Genomic DNA, 22,810 nt, shown 5'->3' with positions numbered 1-22,810 from the left:
TAAGTGTCGGAAGCCGAGACCTCCCTCCTCTTTCCTAAGGCATAAGTACTCCCATTTGCCCCAATGCATCTTCCTACGATCCTCGGTGCTTCCCCACCAAAAGTCGGCCGCCAACCGGTGTAGGTCTTTAATAAGACCTTTCGGGAGGATAAAACAACACATCACGTAGCTCGGTATAGCCTGAATTATTGCCTTGATTATCACTTCCTTCCCCGCAAAGGAGAAAAAAGAACTTTTCAATCCCCGTACCTTATTCCACACCCGCTCCCTAATGTATTGGAAAAGCTCCGCCTTGCACCGGCCCATGGTCATAGGAAGTCCCAAGTACCTTTCATGCCCGTCCGTCACTTTGACACATAGCACGTTCGCCAAAGCAACTCCCACCTCCGGCTTGACTTTCTTGCCAAAACAAATCTCCGACTTATCGAAGTTAATAACTTGGCCCGAAGCCCGAGAGTACTTCTCCAAGCACTTACGAACTTCGATCGCTTCCCTCTCCCCCGCCTTGAAAAAAATGAGGCTATCGTCGGCGAAGAAAAGATGGTTGACCGATACTCGAGAGACCCCAAATTTCAACCCGGAGATTCTTTGTAGAGTTGATTTTGTTGAGGTTTCAGTTCGAGTTCGATAATTCGTCGACTTGTTGAGTTTATGTCGTTTTTTAGTAGGGGTGTCTTTTTACTTCGATATAGAAAAAGACGCTATAACATCAGACTAGAATAATGACCCATAAATCCTCTGTTTTTGCAGGTAGAACCAAAATTTAATGCACCTGTCGCATTTGCCTATTTTGACATTTCTGATTCTTTTTTTTATAAAACCGAAAGCACACAATAAAGGTGAATAATACAAATGTAGCAAATATCTATAAGTGGATATATGTATATTTATTAATTAACTAGGAGTTGAACTTCTGGGTCGTCGCTAGGAAACTGAAAGTAACAAAAGCAAGTTATGGAATTTGCTCATCCAATTAATTAGTCCCGTCTGTTTTTTTTAATAATAAAAAATAAAAATAAAAATAAAAAACCACTCCCATCAGTGTTGAGTGATTGAATTGTCTTGTGGTGTTGATAATTGAGGATTAAAAACAGAACATTGAATGGTATTGATAAATGTTGGTTGATCAACCCTTTGAGGATCAAAAGTCATGAGAACATTGCACGTGCGATATGGTATTGCGTTTATTGTATCAAATTCATTGGAGAAATCCTCCATATTACATTATCAATGCACGTCTGAAACATTTAAAACCATAAAAATTATACTGATTAAACCACTTAAAACATTAATATTACAATTTAGTCAACGTTTTATTTAAGTTCAAATGCAATCACAAATGATGACGTGATTTTATTAATCATTTAAGAAATTATAGTATTAATTTTTATTAAAATCGGCTGAACATAAATATGTAATCAACGTTTTGATCGTAGTCAAATAATGCAACTTTAATACATGTTAACTTGATTTATTCTATAATATTTTCTCTTTTTTTTGCAATCCAATTAATTGCGATATCAAAATTGTTTGGGTTCATTTCAATTAATTTTCGTTTATTTGGTTTCTATTATTTATGTTATATAATAATATTTCCGATATTTTCTAATCGTTTATTTCTGTAAATAGCTAAATTGTAAAATTTATCAAATGTTAATTATATTTTTAAAACTATATTTGAAATTGGTTACGTAGATAAATTATCTTTAAAACAACTCCATGGAGTGTGTTTATGCTAAGGAGCAGATTAAAGAGAGAGTAGAGATCTCGAAGCTTTATATCGTGAAATCTAAAGGAATGAACGTATCGTACATATGCTTTTATACCAATATCAAGATCTAAAGCTAACAGCCAATAACGGCAATGCTGACTGTACAGCTGAGTCAACTTTTCTAATAGTTTAGTAATATTACATACTACGGTCTACGAGTTTTAAATCAATTGTGTGTTTGTTTGCTAATATATATCGTTTTATAATAATATAATTGTTTAAATTCATCATGGGCGATGTAAATAATTATAATAATATGAAAATATTTATAATAATAATTATTTTAAAAAATAAGGATGAATGATAATAATATGAAGATAACATTTTTCTTTTATCAAGCTTACACCCATAATGTTATAGTACGTAATATATACTGTTATGCGTAACTTTTTATATAATCATGATACTATTAACATAATCACATATTGTCGATAATATTTTTTGCCAACAATATATTGAGCTTTTCAAAACCGATATACAGTATATGCAGTTCCTAACATTTTGATCAATCTTCTTCAGATTTTATGAGGCAATGTACAACTACAAGTATTTTGTGTGTTATATATTAGAGTTACTTAAAACTTCATTAAAATCTATCGCTTAAAACACTTTTGTTGAGTTAAGTTAGCATATTCGCGCGCCAAATTTAGCTGACATAATTTTGGGGAAGTTCCACAAACACTTCATATGAAGATGGTAATTTCCTAAATATCTCAAATTTTATATATTTTATAAATTCCTCATTTTTAATTTTTAGATCATTTTTCTGTCTTTTTAAATGAAATTGTAAACAACCAAAAAAAAAAAAATGAAACCGTAAAAAATAAAGTAAGACAAATAAATTTATAAATAACAAAAAAAAAAACTGTGAAAGTTAAGATACTCTCGGAATAATAATGAGAATTGAAATATTCTTCAAATTATAAAATAGCAAGGAAAAAAAACTAGATAGCTCGCTCGACTAACTTTCAACTATTATTTCATTTGTTTTGGAATGTGTTAAAGGGAAAATATGGGCCGATATGATTATCATGGGCTTGATTTATTTCTTCGTGAGAAAAGGGCGGGATGCGTAGAAGAATGGGGGCTTGATTTACAAATAACCGTTTTTAAGTGTAACATTTTAAAACTAGCTGCTATTTTAAAATATTTTAAATAATTTTTACTATTTTCCTTTAGAATTAAATTGTAAACATTAAATAAAGTTAATTAGAGCCTAAAATAGTACACATATTTCTTTGAAAAGAATGGTAAACATAAAAAAAAATTAAAAATAAATGTATGCTTACAACTTAAAATAAACTATTTTCGTAATAAAAATGTAAAGTATACTATTTTTGTGATAAATTATAGAAAAAGGGCTACCATAATAATTCCCACTAATCTGTTGCCATTGGGGCTCAAAAATATATTTACCAATTTTCAAGTAGAAACCTAGTACATCAACGAAATTGAATGGGGGCAACTATCCAAACATAAAAACAAAAATATTTGGAGTGACTAAATTTTTTTATTAAGATTTAAGACAGCCAAATTTTTTATTAAAAAAGTTAGAATTTTTTTTCAAGAAGGATGTAATTATACTAAGAGCAATAAATTTTTAAGTTTGTTACGAAATAAAATAATTTAGTGTTACTAAATCAATAGACAAAATTAACAGTTCAGTTAATTATAAAAACTAATAATTTAAAACGACTATAACACCGAAACTCATTAGCGATAATATTCATCTCTCCTAAACTTCTTCACACTTGAGAGTAAATTTGGGCTATTGAACTGAACAAATTGAAAATTTTGTCAGTTTCGCCAATGTTTACGAAATAAAAAATTTCGTTATATTATTATTCACATAACCAAATGTTCCGGTATTATAAATTATTTTTTTCGGATAATAGGATATATTTTAGATTTAATTTTATTATTATTTTATATTACATGAATAGTGCCGAAACAAACCGTAAGGAAGGTTCTATTCCAATTTGACAGGAATTCCATTCCTTAATGGTCAAAAACCTTCCTTCCATTATGGACTGGAATTCAGTCTTATTGGAAGTGCAATTTCCATTTTGCTCAATTACCTAGGTTTACCTTAGAGATTTCTATACGATGTCATTACCTTGGTGTCCGGAGCCGCCACATTAGCGTACTCCGACCTGGGAGGGGAGCTTACTCATAAATGTTCCTCTCTCCCAACCTTGGCTCTTTAAAGTCTCCATCTCCGGTTCTCAGACGGTGCACACATTTTCAAGACCAAACTCTGACAACGGTGACTGACGGCGGCTTGTCTTCTTCGCGTCTGAGCTAGGAATGACATTTTTACTCGAAATCCGTTAATCCGCCGTTATCCGACTTAAACGGGTCAAGTAATACCCGTTCAAAACAGGTTAATGGACTAACGGGTATTACCCGTTAGCATTTTAGAAGGTACATGTCGGGTAACGAAAATGCTATAATCGCCCTGTTATTTTTTTAAAACCTAGATATATAATTTGTTAAGTATTGGATTAAATTGTTGTTTTTTATTTTTATTAAAATTAATGTATGAATATAATGAATATCACTTATGTTAATATGTAGACTTTTATTTTTTATTTTTTGTTTACGGTGGTCTGTAGAATTTTGTATATTATTTTTCAAATTCTTAATGTGGTGATTTTTCATAGATAAATGAGAGGTTTCGTCGACTCCAAATCAAAACCATGTCATTTTCTATAATTAATTTAAAACAGTTTTCTTTTTCTTTTTTTTTCTTTTTTTTGCAGGGGTTAAGGAGTGCTCAATTTTCGCACCCGTTACCAGGCGGTATACCCATTACCCGCCCCGTTAGAGAAATCGGATTAAGGGGTACGAGTTAACACGTATTTTTTTAGGCGGGTATCGGCATTCGTGTACCCATTACAACTCATACTCGTTGCAAAGTTTTGCTCGCTGGTTTAGGAAGGTTCCCTTCCATGGAGGTTTCCGATGATGGTAGATCTCGTGTTCCTAGACGACCAAGATCTGCTTCTTTTCGCCGGACTGCACTCATGCTTCTAATCAGCATCGTGTCCTCGTAGGTGTGATTTTTTATGCGTCCTTTGCATCGGCATCTTGCTCCATTGGAACCAGAGGCATATTCTGCCCTATGATGGAGGTCGTGTATAGGTGGATCTACCGATGCCGCCCTTTTTCATTCCGTCTCCACACGTGCTTTTTACACTTTGTTCTATTCCGCAGAGCTTTGAAGTTTTATTTTTGGTCGAGTATTAGTGGTTTTTTTCTAGGCGAAGATCACGGGTCCCTCAGTCGTTGGCTACGGGTTGCTCTCAGTGGTGTGTACATCTTCATCGGTGGCGGGTGGGTGCGTAACGGAGCGTACATGGATTAAGAAGAGTATTTTGTCTTGTAGGTTATTAAATTTTTATTTGAGTATTTTAAGTTCTTTTGATGCTTTTTCTTCGGTTTTTTTTTTTTTTTTGTCTCATTTGGGACTTGGTTTGAAGATGGAACAGCCATTTTTCAAGGTGGAGTTTTGGCCGTACAGATATCCAGACGTCCATTCTCGCATTAGGTGTTTGAATTCCTCCATTGATCTTCGACGGATTTTTTAACGAGACATGAAATTGCTCTAAATTCATTTTGTACTTTTGTATTCATTCTTTTGAAAACTTTCACACGAAGTGCTTAATTCTCGTTTTGAATCTTGTACAGTTTGAGGTCTTACTCTTACTTTACTTTGATGTAAGGAGTTTGATGTCTATATTTTATATTGTTTTACTCATTTTTAGATTAAAAAAAACATCGTGTTACCCTCCAAAAACACCAAATCTGATTCTTTTTCCTTTGTAAAACACGTAGTTAAAAAAAATAACACCATCAATAAAAAGATAGGGGAACTTTTAAATGCATGTAGTTTCGCCTCTACAAGCACGTGTGCTTGTGAACTGTTCAAGAATTGGCATGATAAAATTCTGCTCATGTGTGGCTCGTCATGTAGACAAGCGTAGATTATTTATGAATCCGTGAGTGAGGTTCAAGAGCTTGATTATATTATTCTTGTTTATTAATTCACTGAGGTTCAAGAGCTCGATCATAGTTGGAAGGAACACTGATTTTTTTACAATTACTATTTTTATATTTAATGTTGCATAAAAATTACAACTTGATTATTTTTTGAGCCTAAGTTCTTAACTACTTATTTTCTTAACTTAAAAAAGAATTTATTCAATCTCAAGACCTCCATTTATCTTTGAGTTCTATATGAACACTCTTTGTTCTATAGAGCTCGAGCTTGATTGCTTGACAGAATATCAACGAGATTCTTAAACAGACCAAGGTTGTTGAAGCTCGTTTAAATTCAAGATGATATTGAATTCAAATTGAACATGGTCGAGCTCGAATCAAACTATAATTCTTAGGTTTTTATCAAGCTTAAGCTTAAATTTAATCTAATTAATTGTTTTATGATGATCAAGACTTGAGAATATCGATAATCTTGTTGGGTTGGCTTAGCCTTCCTTTTTTTTTTTTTTTTGAAAAACTGGGAAGGAACCCAGGAGCTTCATTAAGGCAAATCTGCCAAAACCGAGGAATTACAAACCGCAGGGAAACTAGATTCCCAAAACATATCAGAGTTCAAGTTGAGAGCTTTCTTAGCCAAACAGTGGGCAGGTACATTACAGGATCTCGAAATGAACATGAAATTACACTTAGTAAAGGTCGCAGCTTGGTTACGCACCAGCTGAGCCAATAAATCCACTTATGTGACCCTTCTGCAGTCGCCTTGGATCAGCGCCACCGCCCCCGCACAATCCGACTGGACTAGAACATCATCAATTCCGAGCTCTTTAGCAACGCAAAGACCGCTCACAATGGCGTGGAGCTCCGCCATCAGAGGACCATAAGGCCTGGCACAGGGAAAGGAGAAGGCGGCGCTGACCTGGCCGCTGTGGGAACGGAGGAGTCCACCAACACCACACTTCATCTCCGCGCCCGCCACCGCCGCATCAATAGAGAGCGCTACCGTACCTAAGGGGGGAGGAGGCCAGCGAACCTTCGTAGCAGACTTGGACCCCGGTCTCCGGCCCGAGAGGGAGGCTTGGCGGTGGTCGTCGAGGAAATGAGTGGACCAGTTGATAAGGTCCATCAAACCCCGCCTTTTACCTGAATGTATCAGCTCGTTTCTAGCATTCCAGGCGCTCCACGTAAGGACGACAAACACTTCGAAGTTCTCGTTGGACAGGGCTTTCTTAATTTCTCCCAGGAAACCGATGATGTCACCGCAACACACGTCTTTAATCACCCGCCACCATCCTGTGGCCTTCCAAAGAGGGGAGATAGCCTTACATCTCCACAGAGCATGGAAGATATCCTCCGGTCCGGCCCGACATCTTGGGCAGAGCGCCTCCACTTGAATACCACGTCTGCGGAGGGTATCATACGTAGGCAACCAGTTCTTCGCCACTCTCCAAAAAAACACCCTTATTTTCGGTGGGACCTGGATCCGCCATAGACTTCTCCACCACTTCTCTGTAGCGTCCGGTGTCGAGGAACTAGCCTTCCCGGTCGTCTCCGCAAGCAAATGATAACCTGACTTCACCGAGTACTCCCCATTCTCGGTAAAATGCCAGCACAAAGCATCTGGTTCACCTCTCAACCCGTCCGGAATCTTCAGAATCGTAGACACATCATCCTCCGGACACCACGCCCTGAGGAGGGGAATGTTCCAACTACCATCTGGGTGTCTGAGGTCAGCCACTCGTGTACCCATAGGAATTCTCGAATCGAAACGGACCATAAAATCACCCGGCCGTGGAATCCACCTGTCCCTCCGAGCATCCACGGACAAACCATCTCCAATCCTCCACCGCGATCCCCGGGTAATAACCTCCCGGCCCCAAAGAAGACCATTCCAAAGGCTAGAGGCGTAAGAAGTCAAAGTTGCCGAGAGAATGGAAGAATTTGGAAAGTAGCAAGCTTGGAGGACCCTCGCCACGAGAGAGCCCGGCTCCCGAATAAGCCTCCACACACTCTTCGCTAAGAGAGCGCGGTTGAACCACTCGAGGTTTCGGAATCCCATGCCTCCCACACTCTTACGGACACATAATTTATCTCATTTCCCCCAATGAACTTTATGTTTTTCCTCACAACTACCCCACCAAAAGTAAGAGGCCAAACTATGAAGCTCTTTGATGATCTTCGCGGGGAGTTTGAAGCAATGCATAACGTAACTCGGAATCGCTTGAATAACCGCCTTTATGATCACCTCTTTCCCGGCAAGAGAGAAAAACGAGCTCTTCCACCCTTTGATCTTGCGCCACACCCGATCCCTCCAATACCGGAAAAGATCCATCTTATGCCGCCCCATCGTCATCTGTAGGCCTAAGTACTTCTCATGACCCGCCGAGATCTTGACTCTAAGAGTGGATGCCACCTCCACCCTATCCTTCCACAAGACCTTCTTTCCGAACCAAACATCCGACTTATCGTAATTGACTAGCTGCCCCGACGCGCAAGAGTAGACTTCCAAACATTTTTTGACGGTCGCGGCCATACGAGCGGATGCCTTGAAGAAAATAAGGTTGTCATCGGCGAAAAAGAGATGCGAAACCCGGAGCCCCGAGTACCCGAAGCTGATCCATGTATCATATTGTCTAATATTCATATCCGATAGGAAAATAATAATAATCACCGCCATTAGCGGTGATGTGGCAGTTTTCTATTGGCCAAAAAAAATGTGGAGTCCAATGCCCGTGTCAAACCGTTGATGCGCTGATAATTATCCATGCTCTGTCCAATTGGTAACATAAAACATGTTATATTTTTGTGGCCGCTAAAGAAAGTGGCCAATAAATTATGAATAACCATTAATATGTGAACAATAATCAATATAGGAAATAATAATTTACAGACAAACAAGATGAATAACAATAGAAAATTGTCACGCTATATTTTACACTTGATTTTTTTTGCTATTATATCATTTTGAATTTTGTTCTTTTCAAATGTCACATCTTTCTTTTCTTTAATAACTGATATTAAATATAAAAACTAAAAAACATAATAAAAAATATTATTATTGTCCACTCTAAGGAATTTGTATAAAATGACATAAAATTGGTCCAAAATATAAAACACAAAAATGATATATATCAGCGCTGTCAAGATATGTTGTGGGGCCCACATATCAGATGGGACGCACACATGTGAATGCGTTGACATATCAACGCGTTGATGAATAACAATATTATATCAAACATCAGAAAATACTATGGTAATACGAAAGAAACCAATTATTGTCCAACCTAGTAGAGGATATATATAGGAGATTATAGAAAAAAATTGCCCATGACAAAAGGTACAAGAAAAGAACAGAATGACTTTTTTTTAATTTGTGCACATGAGCCTCTTGTCGTGATTTGAAACGCAAGAAATTTTACATAACACTACGATATCCGTATTCATCAACTTATAATCTTCATAAATTAAAACTACATAGCGCATAAAATAAAAAATTAAGAAAAAAAGGCATCGAACATAAATATGACATGTTTATATTCTAGAAAAAAAAAAAAAAAAAAAAAAAAAAAAAAAAAAGGAATGGACACGATTCTCCCAATTTTTTGAGTGATAAAGATCTATGCCTCCTTTCATGTTCTTATCTTAATAAATGCTCATTTTCTGTGTTAAATGTGGGGCATTCTTAAGATAAAAACATGAAAGAGGTATAGAAGTCTACCAATCTCAAAATAAAGGCAATAAATGCCATTTTCTAAAAAAAATCGGTCTTCGATAGAATAAATGAAAACATTAGCGAAGGGTTTCAATTATTTATATAGCATTTTTCCAATTTAATGGATTATTTTTTACTGCGACACTTGATATTATACTAAATTCATCAACGCAAGGAAATTGCCAACAGATGGGGTGGTGGCGCAGTTGGTTAGCGCGTAGGTCTCATAGCTTAGAGTGATCCTGAGGTCGAGAGTTCGAGCCTCTCTCACCCCAATTTACATTTTTTTAGTTTTCAATTCATTTAAACGGTAATACAAAGTTACAACAAGAAGCCACTAAAGTAACTAATACAGTTTCGCGTCCATATTTCACGTTTAGTTTTCATTTTCTCTAAACGGTGATACAACAAGAATCCACCAAGGTATTGAATATTGATTTGTAACTTCAACATTTTGAGGATTAAGTTTCACGTGCCGCACAAACACAAACGGGCCGTTATTTTGTCTCTTAAAAGCCCTTTTGCAACAAAAGAGAAGCACATATAGATGCTCATACGAAAGTCTCTGTTTTTTGCTATCGCATTGCGAGTAAGAGATTTCAACAAAAGCGGTAACGAATTTCTGAACCTACGGGCCTGATGCCCAATTGGGTTGCCATTTTCAGAGCCTGAATTATTTCATTCTTGCTCGTCCGTTATTGGAAGCGAAATCAAATAACTTACTAAAAAAAAAAAAAAAAAAAAAGAGCTTTGTCCTCGAAACAACAAAAACATCCAACAATAATGATAATGATCACAAAAGTGGTCCTTCTGGGTTTACCCATTTTAGCATCTCTTTTATCATGCCTCTCTTCTTGTTGATCGAATGCTTTAAACTGTCGGTGCACATACTTAAATGGTTCTTAATTTCTATTAATAAATAATAAATAATTGGATCCATATATAACTAAATAATTGGATCCATATATAACTATAGTTACGCTATGTTATTGCTTAAATTAGACATGTTACTAGGCATTCAAATTGAGTGAAATTATATTATCCTAATTACAATTTTTTCATATGTTTATGGCGCATATATAATATAGCCATGGTTATATCCAGATATTTATTTTCAGCAATTAGCATTTTTTTATACGATTTATATTCTTAGTAAGATTAGGATTGTAAGTGACATATTCATATATATATATATAGTTACGCTATGTTATTGCTTAAATTAGATATGTTACTAGGCATATCCAAATAGAGTGAAATTAGGCTATCCTAATTACAATTTTTCCATATGATTATTGCATATATAATATAGCCATGGTTTTGTCCAGATATTTATTTTCAGCAATTAGCATTTTTTATGCGGTTTATATTCTTAGTAAGATTAGGATTGTAAGTAGCATATTCATAAATTATCAATAAATAAATTATTTTTCAATAAAATTCACTTAATCACTTTAGCTAGGAGAGATTAGGTTTAGGGAAAAATATAAGTTTTCTGCTAATCGGAATTCCTGGACTATCCCTGAACTGATCAAATCTTGCTTAGTAAAAAGCTATTGGTGGTGTTATTGCTATTCTTTGAATTGAAAAGTTAGTCTTACAGCTTAAATGGATTACTGATTTTCCACGGCAACAACAGTCAATAATCTTTGTCATGTCATTTTGTGCACTGACTGATATCAAACATTAAAAACCATGATATTAATAGGTATAGGATTTGCAAAATATGACCATTTATTTGATTTGACTTCGAATCAATCCATAACCAAGCTTGTGCCTATTTATTTACTGGAAGGACTTATTACTCTCTTGTAAATTCGTATGCGTTTGATAGCGATATATATGTATGATATACTAATAATATAATCAACTGAATCAGTACTTCGTAAAAAAAACGAGCATGGTGGTTCCCATGACCAATTAATAATGAGCCCGTTTTGAACACATTCACTTTTTGTTTCTAAGTATATTTGTAATTATCAACTTGCATGGGAAACAAAATATCTCTAACACGTCACTCCCATCCATACCATTCCCCAGTCGCTTATCTGGTCGTGAGAGCATGCCTATTTCTTTGCTTGGCGTGCTTTTCAAGGTAAGTAACAGACAGTCGGTAATTTATTCGTCACAGAAGAAGAAAAATTGATGAATAAAGACGAAGCACATGGCATTATAGTGTGTGATGGTTTGGATGTGCGTAAACACTATACATATATGATACTAGTTTTTAGCATCGCGATACGCGCGAATGATTTTAGCATATGATAATAATAAGTAAAATTTGTAGAAATTAATTTGTGTTATCAAGATTCGTAAACAATTGACACCAAATAAATCGACAATTAAGAAAAAACCCTTAAAAATCATGAACGAATAATAAAATGTAAAAAAATTATTTTGCACATTGATTAGACTTTCATGGGTAAATAAGACTTGCGTTCGCTTTCCAATGAACTATGGAGACACTCAGACACATATAAGGTGAAGGGAAATAAATATCAAAGAGAAAAAGATAGAGAATTTGATAAAGGAAATATAAAACTAACATACACTCAAAATAGTGTATGTTATTGATATAGTATAATATAGTATAAGTAATTATGATTATAAAATACATAAAAAAATTATAAAAAAATATATTGACGAGAGAGGGAGAAAAAAAAAATATACATAAAAAAAAATTTACAAAATAGATTGAAAAAAAACTAAAAAAAAACGATATAGTATAATCAAGAAAAACCCTTAAAAATCATGAACGAATAATAAAATGTAAAAAATTTATTTTGCACATTGATTAGACTTTCATGGGTAAATAAGACGTGCGTTCGCTTTTCAATGAAATATGGAGACACATATAAGGTGAAGAGAAATAAATATCAAAGAGAAAAAGAAATAGAATTTAATAAAGAAAATATAAAACTAACATACAGTCAAAATAATGTTTGTTATTGATATAGTATAATATAGTATGAGTAATTATGATTATAAAATACATAAAAGAAATTATACAAAATATATTGATGAGAGAGAGAGAAAAAAAACCAATATAAATAAAAAAAAGTTTACAAAATATTAAAAAACTTAAAAAAACAAAAAACGAAAGGCAAAGAAAAAAAAAACCCCCCGAAAATGCAAAGGCAAAAAAAAAAAAAACACCACATGTCGACGCTTGACGACGCCCACGTGGCGGCCTTAAGATGAAAGGGAGGAGTGAAGTTCCTCTTTATTATCTATGTTATAGATATGCAATTTCAACTTGCCACGTCAAATTGCCACTCACGTGCATGAGTTCCCATCTTAACGGTCTAAGCTACAGTAACAATACTATTTGGAAAATATTGAATTTATTAAAGAAATTAAGGACCTCTTTAAAAACTAATGTCTTATTCAAGAGATATCGGTAAGTTTTTATGTCTCATTTTAAATCAGTTGTTACATTAGTGTTTTCGAGTAAAATTATGTGCAAATATAATATATTATTATCATAAAAAAAATATAAAAAGAGACATAAAAAAATTTATCTTTTTTTTTTTCACGGAAGAGACAATTAATACTAATTATTCAACTTCAGACGCGCTAAATAAACGACCTTTCCACATCGCTTCTACCAGCTTACCATCCTGATGCTATGCATATCAACTCGCTGATAAATCATAATATGTTATTAAAATTACTAAAATCTCCGTTAAATTTATATTATTCTTATTGGTAGACTACCACTCGAATTATTTGCGTCAAAATAGTTTTTCTATCAAGTTTGATTGAAGCATAATTGACAAAATCTTCCAATCATGTCGGATCGATAACGTTCCAAAAAATTAATAATATGATAAATTCGACGCATTTCCCACCTTGCTGACTAGTACTTGTATTAGCTATTAGACTTGGATATTTTAATGAACGCGCAATCAAAATGGCTGTGCTTTTGCTATCAGTAATATATGTGCTGTGTTAAAAATCAATTCGTCTATTTTGCGAGGACGGAAAAAATTGATGACTTTGATTTGGACTTTAGAGTGTTCACATGCATGTGATGTGAGGAAATTCATGGCGATGTGGACTGTGTATGGTTATAGCCACCAAAAATGGAAAAACAAAAAAAAAGTCACGCTCTTCTAATTCATTCATTCAATTAAACACGTCACATGCAATGCAATCCTGGGTCCTCTTTATACGCCTTTGACATCCAATACGGTAGGGTTTTAGCACCGACATGCTTGGTCTTCTTGTTTTCTTATTATTATTTTTTATTAATTTTGGCGTTTATATATTTTTTTTGTAATTTCTTTTCAACGGCTAGCCTCTTTCATATGATATATATATCTATCAGTTCTTAGATTTTCATTAATTTTCTTTCGTTGTGAAAGCTTTGATTATTACGACGATAATAATAATGCATCAACCTATTGCCTAAACCATTAGTATACATATATATTATGGGTTGCTTAAAAGTAATGGACTTCCCAACTAACTTTCTTTTAATGTATATTGTCAATTACTAGTGAGTGGACTCTTTTAATTTAGCCTTTTCATAAGTGCGTTCTAATTTGGTAACTAGATTTACTGTGGAGATATTATATTCAAAATCGCAAATCATTATATATTGCATGTTGACATCTCTCATGTAGTCATGTTACAAAAAATCAGTAGGCGAGTTAGTGTTTTGTTCCTAGGATGTTATCTCTTCTATACATTTTATTCTCTCTTTTTTTTTTTTTTGTAATTCAGTGTAGAAAACACATAACATGTTTATCATGTCACTATGTAGTTGTTAAGCAACGTCACATGTTACTCTTACAATACTTCATCATTGCTGTGTGGTCAATAATTAAGAGAATTTCATAGAGAACGCCTGTTTGTGAGTGTGGATGTGAACCCAATGGGTTTGGATAAACTATAGTAAACTTTCTTTGTCTTGATAATAAAAGTATATATATACATTATTATTATACATAAAAACTTGTAAATAATGCAATTCTTTTCTAAATAAAGAGAGCTGATATTTTGATATATAGGGAACTTGGAAGTCTGCATTGACAGCGAGCGATGAACATATATTATACTTCTACAAAAATCTGCAATATGAATTCGATTCCTAGCTATTTCAAAAATAAACAGAAACCTGTCCACTTCATATGAATCGCTTCAGAAGCAAACTACTCTACGTTTTGATGCTACCGAATTAATTAACTCGGGTCACCCTATTTGACAGGGGAAATCTTAGCCACGCAACTTTTAAGTAATAAGTTTCTATTGTTCTTTACCTATGTATATGATATGACCATATTTTTCGATATCAAGTATAACATGTTGGAATGGGACGGAAGTGACAAATTCGTGTCTTTTAAAAAAATATTGTTATAGATTAAAATTCGACTATTAATTAATCTTGTTTATAATAATTTAGATCCAAATCCTACCATGCCTTTTTTTACAAATCAATACCCGTTTAAATTAAATCGTGTATAGATGGATATTTGATAGTGATTTAATTTTTTCAATAATCTAGACTTAATTATATATATATATATATATATATATATATATATATATATATATATCTACGACGTAATTTTTGGGCTAAAGAATTAAATTAATCAAAATTTTCAATTAAATAAAAGATAAATCAATAAAAAAAATATTATTATGGTGTCCATACAATTAGTTAGACTAATTAACAAAATAAAAAATGATATATATATAATATATATATATATATATATATATATATATATATATATACACACGTGTGTGTACGCGCGCTTGTATGTGTTGTATTTACGATGTCCAAATCAATGATATACATGTAATTCAAAAGTTGTTTCTTTTGTCAAAAAAAAAAATTAATTGTTTCTTCTTGAATTGTGATTGTTTGACATAATCCGGTGAGAAATTCAGAGCTAGATGACTAATTTAAACAATTTAAAATAGATGAATTAAGCCATTTCAAAGTTAAAGAATATTTAATAATTAACCAATTTTTCCAAGTATCATTTTTAAAAAAATAGCCAATGTTTCTATGCATAAATTTTTATAAACTCTCATTCTGATTTTTTCCTTGCAAGAAATGGTAATTTACAAAATAAAAAAGGTAATTTATATAAATAAATAAAAAATACTGGCGAGTTCCAGATAATAAAAAAAGGGCAGTGTAGCAAAATAGGCAAAATGAAACTATGAAATTTGGATCTAGCCTATGTTTGACAATTTTTAGGGATATAGTCAAATGACTTATGTGACAATAATTAAGGTCTGATTTGCCCTTATTTATTAACAAATTCGTCACTTTCTCTCTCTTATTTTTTTTCAAATAATTTTTTTTTCATCAAAACTTCAAAAATTCATATATTTCTCATACGAACTCGAAATTGAGTGATTCCAAATCCTACAGATTCGTGACGCCAAGATCTTCAAAAATAGATCCATTGTGTTTGATGAAAAATCATTTTTAATACCATGGATGTAGAAAAATCATGTTATTACCTTAAATATGGAAATAATTGAAATTTATCAAAAAAAATAAATGGAAATGTAAATATAATACATTAAACATAATTTTTCATCATACACAATGGGTCTATTTTTGAAGATCTCGACGCCACGAATTTGTAGGATCTGAAATCACTCAATTTCGAGTTCGTATGATAAAGATACGAATTTTTGAAGTTTTGATGCAAAAAAAATTATTTGAAAAAAAATAGGAGAGAGAAATTGACGAATTTATTAATAAATAAGGGTAAATCAGACTTTAATTATTGCCACATAAGTCATTTGGCTATATCTCTAAAAATTGTCAAACATAGGCTATATCAAAAATCACATGTTTAAAGTGGCCTAAATACTTACAAATCTCATAAAAAAATAGGATAATTCTAAAAGTATGGCTAAATAGAAGCTTTTTCCTAGTATCCTTTAGTAAGGTTTATTTCTATTTTTATGACAAACATGTCATAAAAACTGCATTTAATAACAAATGTCATTAATAAAATTGTATTAAATGACAATCGCAGTCATAAGAATAAATCCTTTCTAATGGATAATGAGAAAAAGTATTCCAACTATTTGTACTTTAAAATTTATCTCATGATTAATTAAGAGGAATGTGACATTATTTTATTTGTTTGTTAGCTTTTACGTGTAATATCCTTATTTGTTTATTAGCAATCTTTTAGCTCTCACTCAATTGTTTGGGAGCCATGGAATTTTTGATTTTTTTTTTACAACATAAAATGAGAACAAAAAATAAAATAGAGAAAAAGTAATCGAGACCACGCAATCATCGATGAAGAAGAACCGAGCAACAATGCTGAAGATTAAACTCAACTTCCAAAAGATGATCCAAAAGCCAGACATTATATAAAACTGACTCTGACATGTTGATGATTTGAAATATAGAAAATTAGATGAATTTCAAGGCTTGTATATTTTTGGAATTAGCTGTGTATTGTGTGTGCGGAGATGATGTCTGCTATCATGACTCATATAGACATATACGTCTAGAGCCATATTCAAAGGTTGACATGTAGTTCCTAGTCCGACGTATTAAGGTTACTAATTTGGGACGGAATGGTTTATAATTTTTGAATAGTTTTTTTTTTTCTTCCATTATAACTTTTGAGTAGTTATTAATTCGTTTTATAATTTTTGTTTTGTTGCTCATTAATATTAACCTATATAAGCATACATACACACTAGTATGCATGTTGTGTGTTTTATAAATCTTGTTTTCTATATGTTTTGTTCATAGTCATACTGATATTAACATTTATAAATGAATGTGCTCGTAGTTTTCTTTGTCTTCGATTTGTTTGTTTGGCAAAGCTTATTTATAAAGTCCCGATATTGAAGATTTAAAGTTTGAATAGAGAAATGTAGATTTAGTTAGTAATAAAATATCAAGATTAAATTTGTTACGTACATTTTCTCTAAAATAAGATTTTTGTCACATTTTTGGACAAAACTACGCCTTCAAAAATATTTCTTACTTTTCTAACTCTCTAATTCTCTCGGTACTTACTCTTTCCACAAATTTCGACGATCTCCGATGATCTTCAACGATCTCCAACGAACACGCACTAAATTAATCTTAAAAAATCATTTTTATTTTTTATTTTTTACTATATCAAGAATTGGACTTGAACTCGTTATGTAAACGGGACTTTTGTCACATTATGTGAACAAAATATCCCTCCAAATCATTTTAATTGAAAAAAAATATTGAATTTCTACGCAAACCATCGGAAATAAGAAATTTAACCGTAAATATATTAGAATTTAATCGTAATACAATAATAAATAAATATTTATTTTATTAAAGGTATTTTGGGAAATTCAAAATTATTTTTGTAAAAAATAAACGAAAACAATAGTATTTGCGATATAACATACTTTTAGGAGAGGTATGCGTAATTTATATTAAACTGAAAGAAGATGTTTGATATATCTGAAAACTTAAAAGATAAAATATGCATTTTGATTAAACACAAGCGATACCTTTGGTATTTTTCTTTTAATATTTATGTTAGTTTTGTTTTATTCGTGCTACTATTATCATTTTATTTTGACAAATTATGCAATTGCTTTAAACTTGATTAAAGCCATGTCCTTGGTGTTCTGTTCTTTGTGTGATTGTGTCCAAACCATCTAACATGGAAATTTTACATTTAAATAAGTGCACAAAGTTTTATATTAGAAACTAAGTAAATTAAACTTATAGATATCGAATGCCTTTTGTCAAGACACCATGATACCTTAAGTGGGATCAAATTTTACACCAGAAGTGCGAGCTTCTAACATATGAAATATCACAAGACACTTGAAATCGATCGAGTTGATGCAAGCTTCTTGTTGTTGGATAAGTCCATGCCTTAAAGTCCATCAAACAATATATAAGATATAAGAGTACTTCCTTATTGGGATAATGAAAGGTGATTAGTCATCTCCAATCCGGCATATAATACAGTCCAATAAATTAATAAGAATTTAATAAAATAAAGCAAAATAAAATTAAAAATCAAAATACATACAAGAGGATGGTAGAAACTGTTGAGGTAACAACTCAAATCTCACATCGAAAGATTATGCAAGGATTGCCTTGGATATAAGTGTTCCATCAACTCTAATAGTATGAGGTTTTTTTGGAAGGTGTCAAAAAACAGAACTGTGCGAGCTTGAGCTCAAAACGGACAATATCATACTAATCTGGAATTAAGGTGAAATGGCACCCCAACGAGGTGGAAGAACGGGAGCCCTATAAATGGTATCAGAGCCTAAATTTCATGAGCACTGGGCGATTAGGTTGCGTTTGCAATGTGGAAAGAGAAGCCCTTTATGTGATGATCTCACGATGGGAGTGTCTTGTGTCCAAAGTCTTCCCAACACTGTTGATGGTCAGGCGGAGTGTCCCGTTGCTGGCTGACAGCGGTACAAGATGATTTCGCTAGAGTATGTGGTCATTAGTTTGAGGGGAAGATTGTTGAGGTAACAACTCAAGTCTCACATCGGAAGAATATGCAAGGATTGTCTTGGATATAAGTGTTCTATCAACTCCATTAGTATGAGGCCTTTTGGGAAGGTGCCCACAAATAAAACCGTGCGGGATTGGGCATAAAGCGGATAATATCATACTAATGTGCAATTAAAGTGAGGTGGCAGCCCAACGAGGTGGAAGAATGAGGGCCTTAAAAATGATATTAGAGCCAAAGGTTTAGGAGCACTGGAAGATTGGGCTGCGTTTGCGATGTAGAAGGAGAATCCCTTAATGTGATATCCTCACGACGAGATTGTCTTGTGTCGAAAGTCTTCCTGACAATGTTGATGGTCAGGCGGCTTGTCCCGTTGGTGGCTGATGACAATACAAGATGATTTCGCTAGAGGGGAGGCTACGTGTATGTGGTCCTTGGTTGAGGGGAGGATTGTTGAAGTAATAACCCAAGTCCCATATCGGAAGAATATGCAAGGATTGCCTTGGATATAAGTGTTCCATCAACTCTGTTAGTATGAGGCCTTTTGAAAGTGCCCAAAAATAAAACTGTACGTGCTTGGACCCAAAGCACAATATCATATTAATGTGAAGTTGATGTGAGGTGGCAGTCCAACAAGGTGGAAGAACGAGGGGCTCTACATAAACTAGCATCAAAACTAATTTGCTACCTCATGAAATGTCTATACCTTAGTCAACTAAAATTTTTCACACCGCAGACAAAGAAAAGTTGTCGAGCATAACTCAATTTTACCGCTAATATCCTAGTCCGAACCATTTTATTCCTCGGGTTGAAATTCGAGTGCCACTCTACACTTGGAAAAGTGAAAAATTGCATATTGACTAATACCAATACTTGAAAAAGGCTTCAGGCCTGCCGGCAAACATATCTTGACTGCACATCTCTCTTTACCAAACTATAGCTTCTACCCTCGTAAGTTCGTAACCAGTGCACTGAGTCACTCTACATATAAACCAATAGATTTTATTCAAGTCAAGCTGCTAACTCACAAAAGAAGCAACGAAGAGAGTTATAAATTTCACACCTTGAGCCTAACCAACAACTCCATTTGTCCCCCATATCTACCCTAGATTGCCTAATCCTCTAATGGATGATTTCAAAAGTTGACTCCATTGTGAGGCTTCATCATCCTTTAAGCTAAGGATACCATGTTGACTACAACTATAAAAATACGTTGCACGGTATTTTTTTTTTTTAAGAAACGTGAACAGTACCACGGAAGTTTATTAATGAACACTCACTTGTGGCGGATGAATTCCATGGTTAAAATATTATAATAAATTAAATGAAAAAAGAAACATAAAATGAGAGGGTTATATGAGGTATAGATTACACAAATTGTTTATGATATCTATACCCCTCGCAATCCTTTACAATTAAAGAGGAAACTTGAACCGGTAAATTTAAATAATTTATGAGACAAGACAACAATGACTAATAGAATGTTTGCATTTGCTAAGGGCATCCACCACCATATTATCCTCATGGTACACATGAACAAGATCAATATCGGTCAAGGCCTCGGTTAAAAAAGTCGAACGAGTTTTTAATATGCACGGAAGATGCCATTACCGTTCAACGCATCAACAAGCAGTTTAGAATCACTCTCTATTATCTTAAACAAATTTAGTAGATGATATGAGCGTTTTCTCATAGCTTATAGTTGCTATTTGAAATTACTATCAACTTTTCATTTGAGATTTTTTTTTTCACGCTGAGCTTGAATTAAAATAAAAAGCTAAATTTTGTATAACATGAGATATATTGTTTTTGAAAATGATTAATCTTGCCACTGATATGAATGTTCATATGCAAAATATAAAGAAAAAAATTCATAAACTATCTAGCTGATTGGTTTTCATAAATCGCCGTCGAATTTAAGACTATATTTGTTTTTTAATTTGGTGTTATCGTGTTGTTGGATTGAGAATAATATAATGCGATTTGTACGTAAAAATTACGGTTTAGAATTGAACTTAATTTTTTTTACAAATATTATATATTTATAATTTAAGAGATTTAGACTTTATATGCTGAGTTGAACATAAAATAATTAAAATATATTAAACGATTTTTCTAATAAGATTTATGAAATAAAATAAAGAAATTACGGGACATAAAGCAAGAGATCTAAAGTTACTATAAAATGGTCCAATATTATTATAATTTTTTTTAATCATTTAAAGTGATTCCATTCACCCGAGAGACCGAATGAATGCATAAAGCATATAAATAATTCCAAATAAAGATGACGAGAAGATGAGCACTAGGTGAGGTATTTCATATTTGATTTTTTCTTTTACTTAATTTTTTTTTTTTTATTATTATTGAGAAGTGCCACTACTGACTAAGATTATATGATATATTAACAATACAAACTGCAGATAATATTATTGACCGAGATTATATAATTTAGAACAAATCCTAAAAAGCATAAATTTATGCATCTCATGTGGCTTGAACTCATGACCTATCTATCGAGATATATGTACGAGATTAACACTAGACCAAACTAGCCACAACTATTCTATCACTTAAATTGTCGTTTTAGTTGTACTGCAATAGTAACGATACCCTCACTGTCTGACATTTCCTGGCTAAGCAAAGGCAGATTTGTCATGTCAGGTGGATAGTGCCACGTCAGCACACGGGTTCTACTGTATACACATTTTGTTTTCAGTTTTTATTTTAGTTTGTTCCAATATATTCCAAATATGCTTGGATTATCTTAAACTCAAAAAATCTTTTTAATGTTATAATACGTTGTATCGTATAAATGGCTTGAAACTTTGAAAATAAAGCCTTACTTTCTATACAGCTCTAAATAGAGTACACATTTATAATTTTTAATTTGTTTATTGTTAATATATAATATCTCAAAAATTATTTTCATTTATTGTATGTATTTATCATAATATAATATATTTAGAATTATTTTATATTATCTTCGTGGTATCAAATATCTAAATATAATTCACTTTATAATTTTTATTTGAGAGTCACAAATCATTTTAAATTTATGTAAAATGTGTAGAAAGTTAAATGATATGATTGCATACTAAAGACACTTGTAACGTGAACTATAGTGTGATATTTAAAAAATTGTTAAAATAATGGGTAAATTAGAATTATGATATTATAGTGTTTGAAGTAGTGTGATGGGTCGGGAATACATTGATTTGGAATTTACGGTTGTAGATGGACTTAGAATTATCAACACAAGTATTATTTTCTTGATGAACATATAGAAGAAGCATTTTTTTTATAGAAATATTTATATAAGAAGCATTTTTTATAGAAATATTTATATAAGAAGCAAAATAAATCAGTGCTATTATATTGAAAACTTGTAAAATAATTACTTGGTCAGTTAGATTTTGTTTGGAATTCAAAAGATGTGAGGGAAAATTTAAATAAAAAATTAAAATCAGAGGAAAAATCAAAATTGTATATTATGTTTGAAAGTCAAAGAAAATGAAAGAGAAAGAAAAACGAAGAACTGAAAAAATACACACAAACGCGATCTTCACATATATGAATTTAGATAGATTTTATTTTTCACCCAATTTTTCATTAAAAAAAATGAAATCTATTTATTAGTTAAACATTTATTTCTCTTACTTTTTCTTTTATTTTTTCTCCATTCTATTTTCTCTCAATCCAAACAACAAAGAAGATTATACTTTCCTTTTCCTCGTATTTTTTGGATTCCAAACAAGCCTTTAATCTCGAAAAGTATATCAGAAAAGAAAAAACCTGATGAATTGAAAACCATGTTTTAGTGAGATATATTGACCTTTCATATTTTATGAGTGTCCAATTATTAAG

The 22,810-nt window shown here is 32.6% G+C and overlaps 1 protein-coding gene and 1 non-coding gene across 2 annotated transcripts; one reads left to right on the top strand and one right to left on the bottom strand.

The window, feature by feature from the left end:
- Window positions 1-7,862: 7,862 nt before the first annotated feature.
- Window positions 7,863-8,447, bottom strand: LOC149391474 (uncharacterized). The gene has a single exon (XM_089619997.1). The coding sequence runs from the start codon at window positions 8,445-8,447 to the stop codon at window positions 7,863-7,865; it is 585 nt and encodes a 194-aa protein (XP_089476123.1).
- Window positions 8,448-9,673: 1,226 nt separating this feature from the next.
- On the top strand, window positions 9,674-9,757 carry TRNAM-CAU (transfer RNA methionine (anticodon CAU)). The gene is given in 2 exon segments: window positions 9,674-9,711; window positions 9,722-9,757. It is a non-coding gene; the product is annotated as a tRNA-Met (tRNA).
- The last annotated feature ends 13,053 nt before the right edge of the window (window positions 9,758-22,810 follow it).

The sequence above is a fragment of the Urtica dioica genome, chromosome 7 (assembly GCF_054948205.1).
Source record: "Urtica dioica subsp. dioica isolate 48M chromosome 7, U.dioica_male_clone48M_v1_H2, whole genome shotgun sequence".
In the NCBI taxonomy this organism is placed as follows: domain Eukaryota; kingdom Viridiplantae; phylum Streptophyta; class Magnoliopsida; order Rosales; family Urticaceae; genus Urtica; species Urtica dioica.
Note: the sequence above shows the minus strand (reverse complement) of the source record. Positions and strands in the feature narration are given on the sequence as shown.

Bases quoted from the DNA above. Each gene is read 5' to 3' on its own strand.
- LOC149391474 (XM_089619997.1), bottom strand. From the start codon at position 8,447: ATGGCGGTGATTATTATTATTTTCCTATCGGATATGAATATTAGACAA.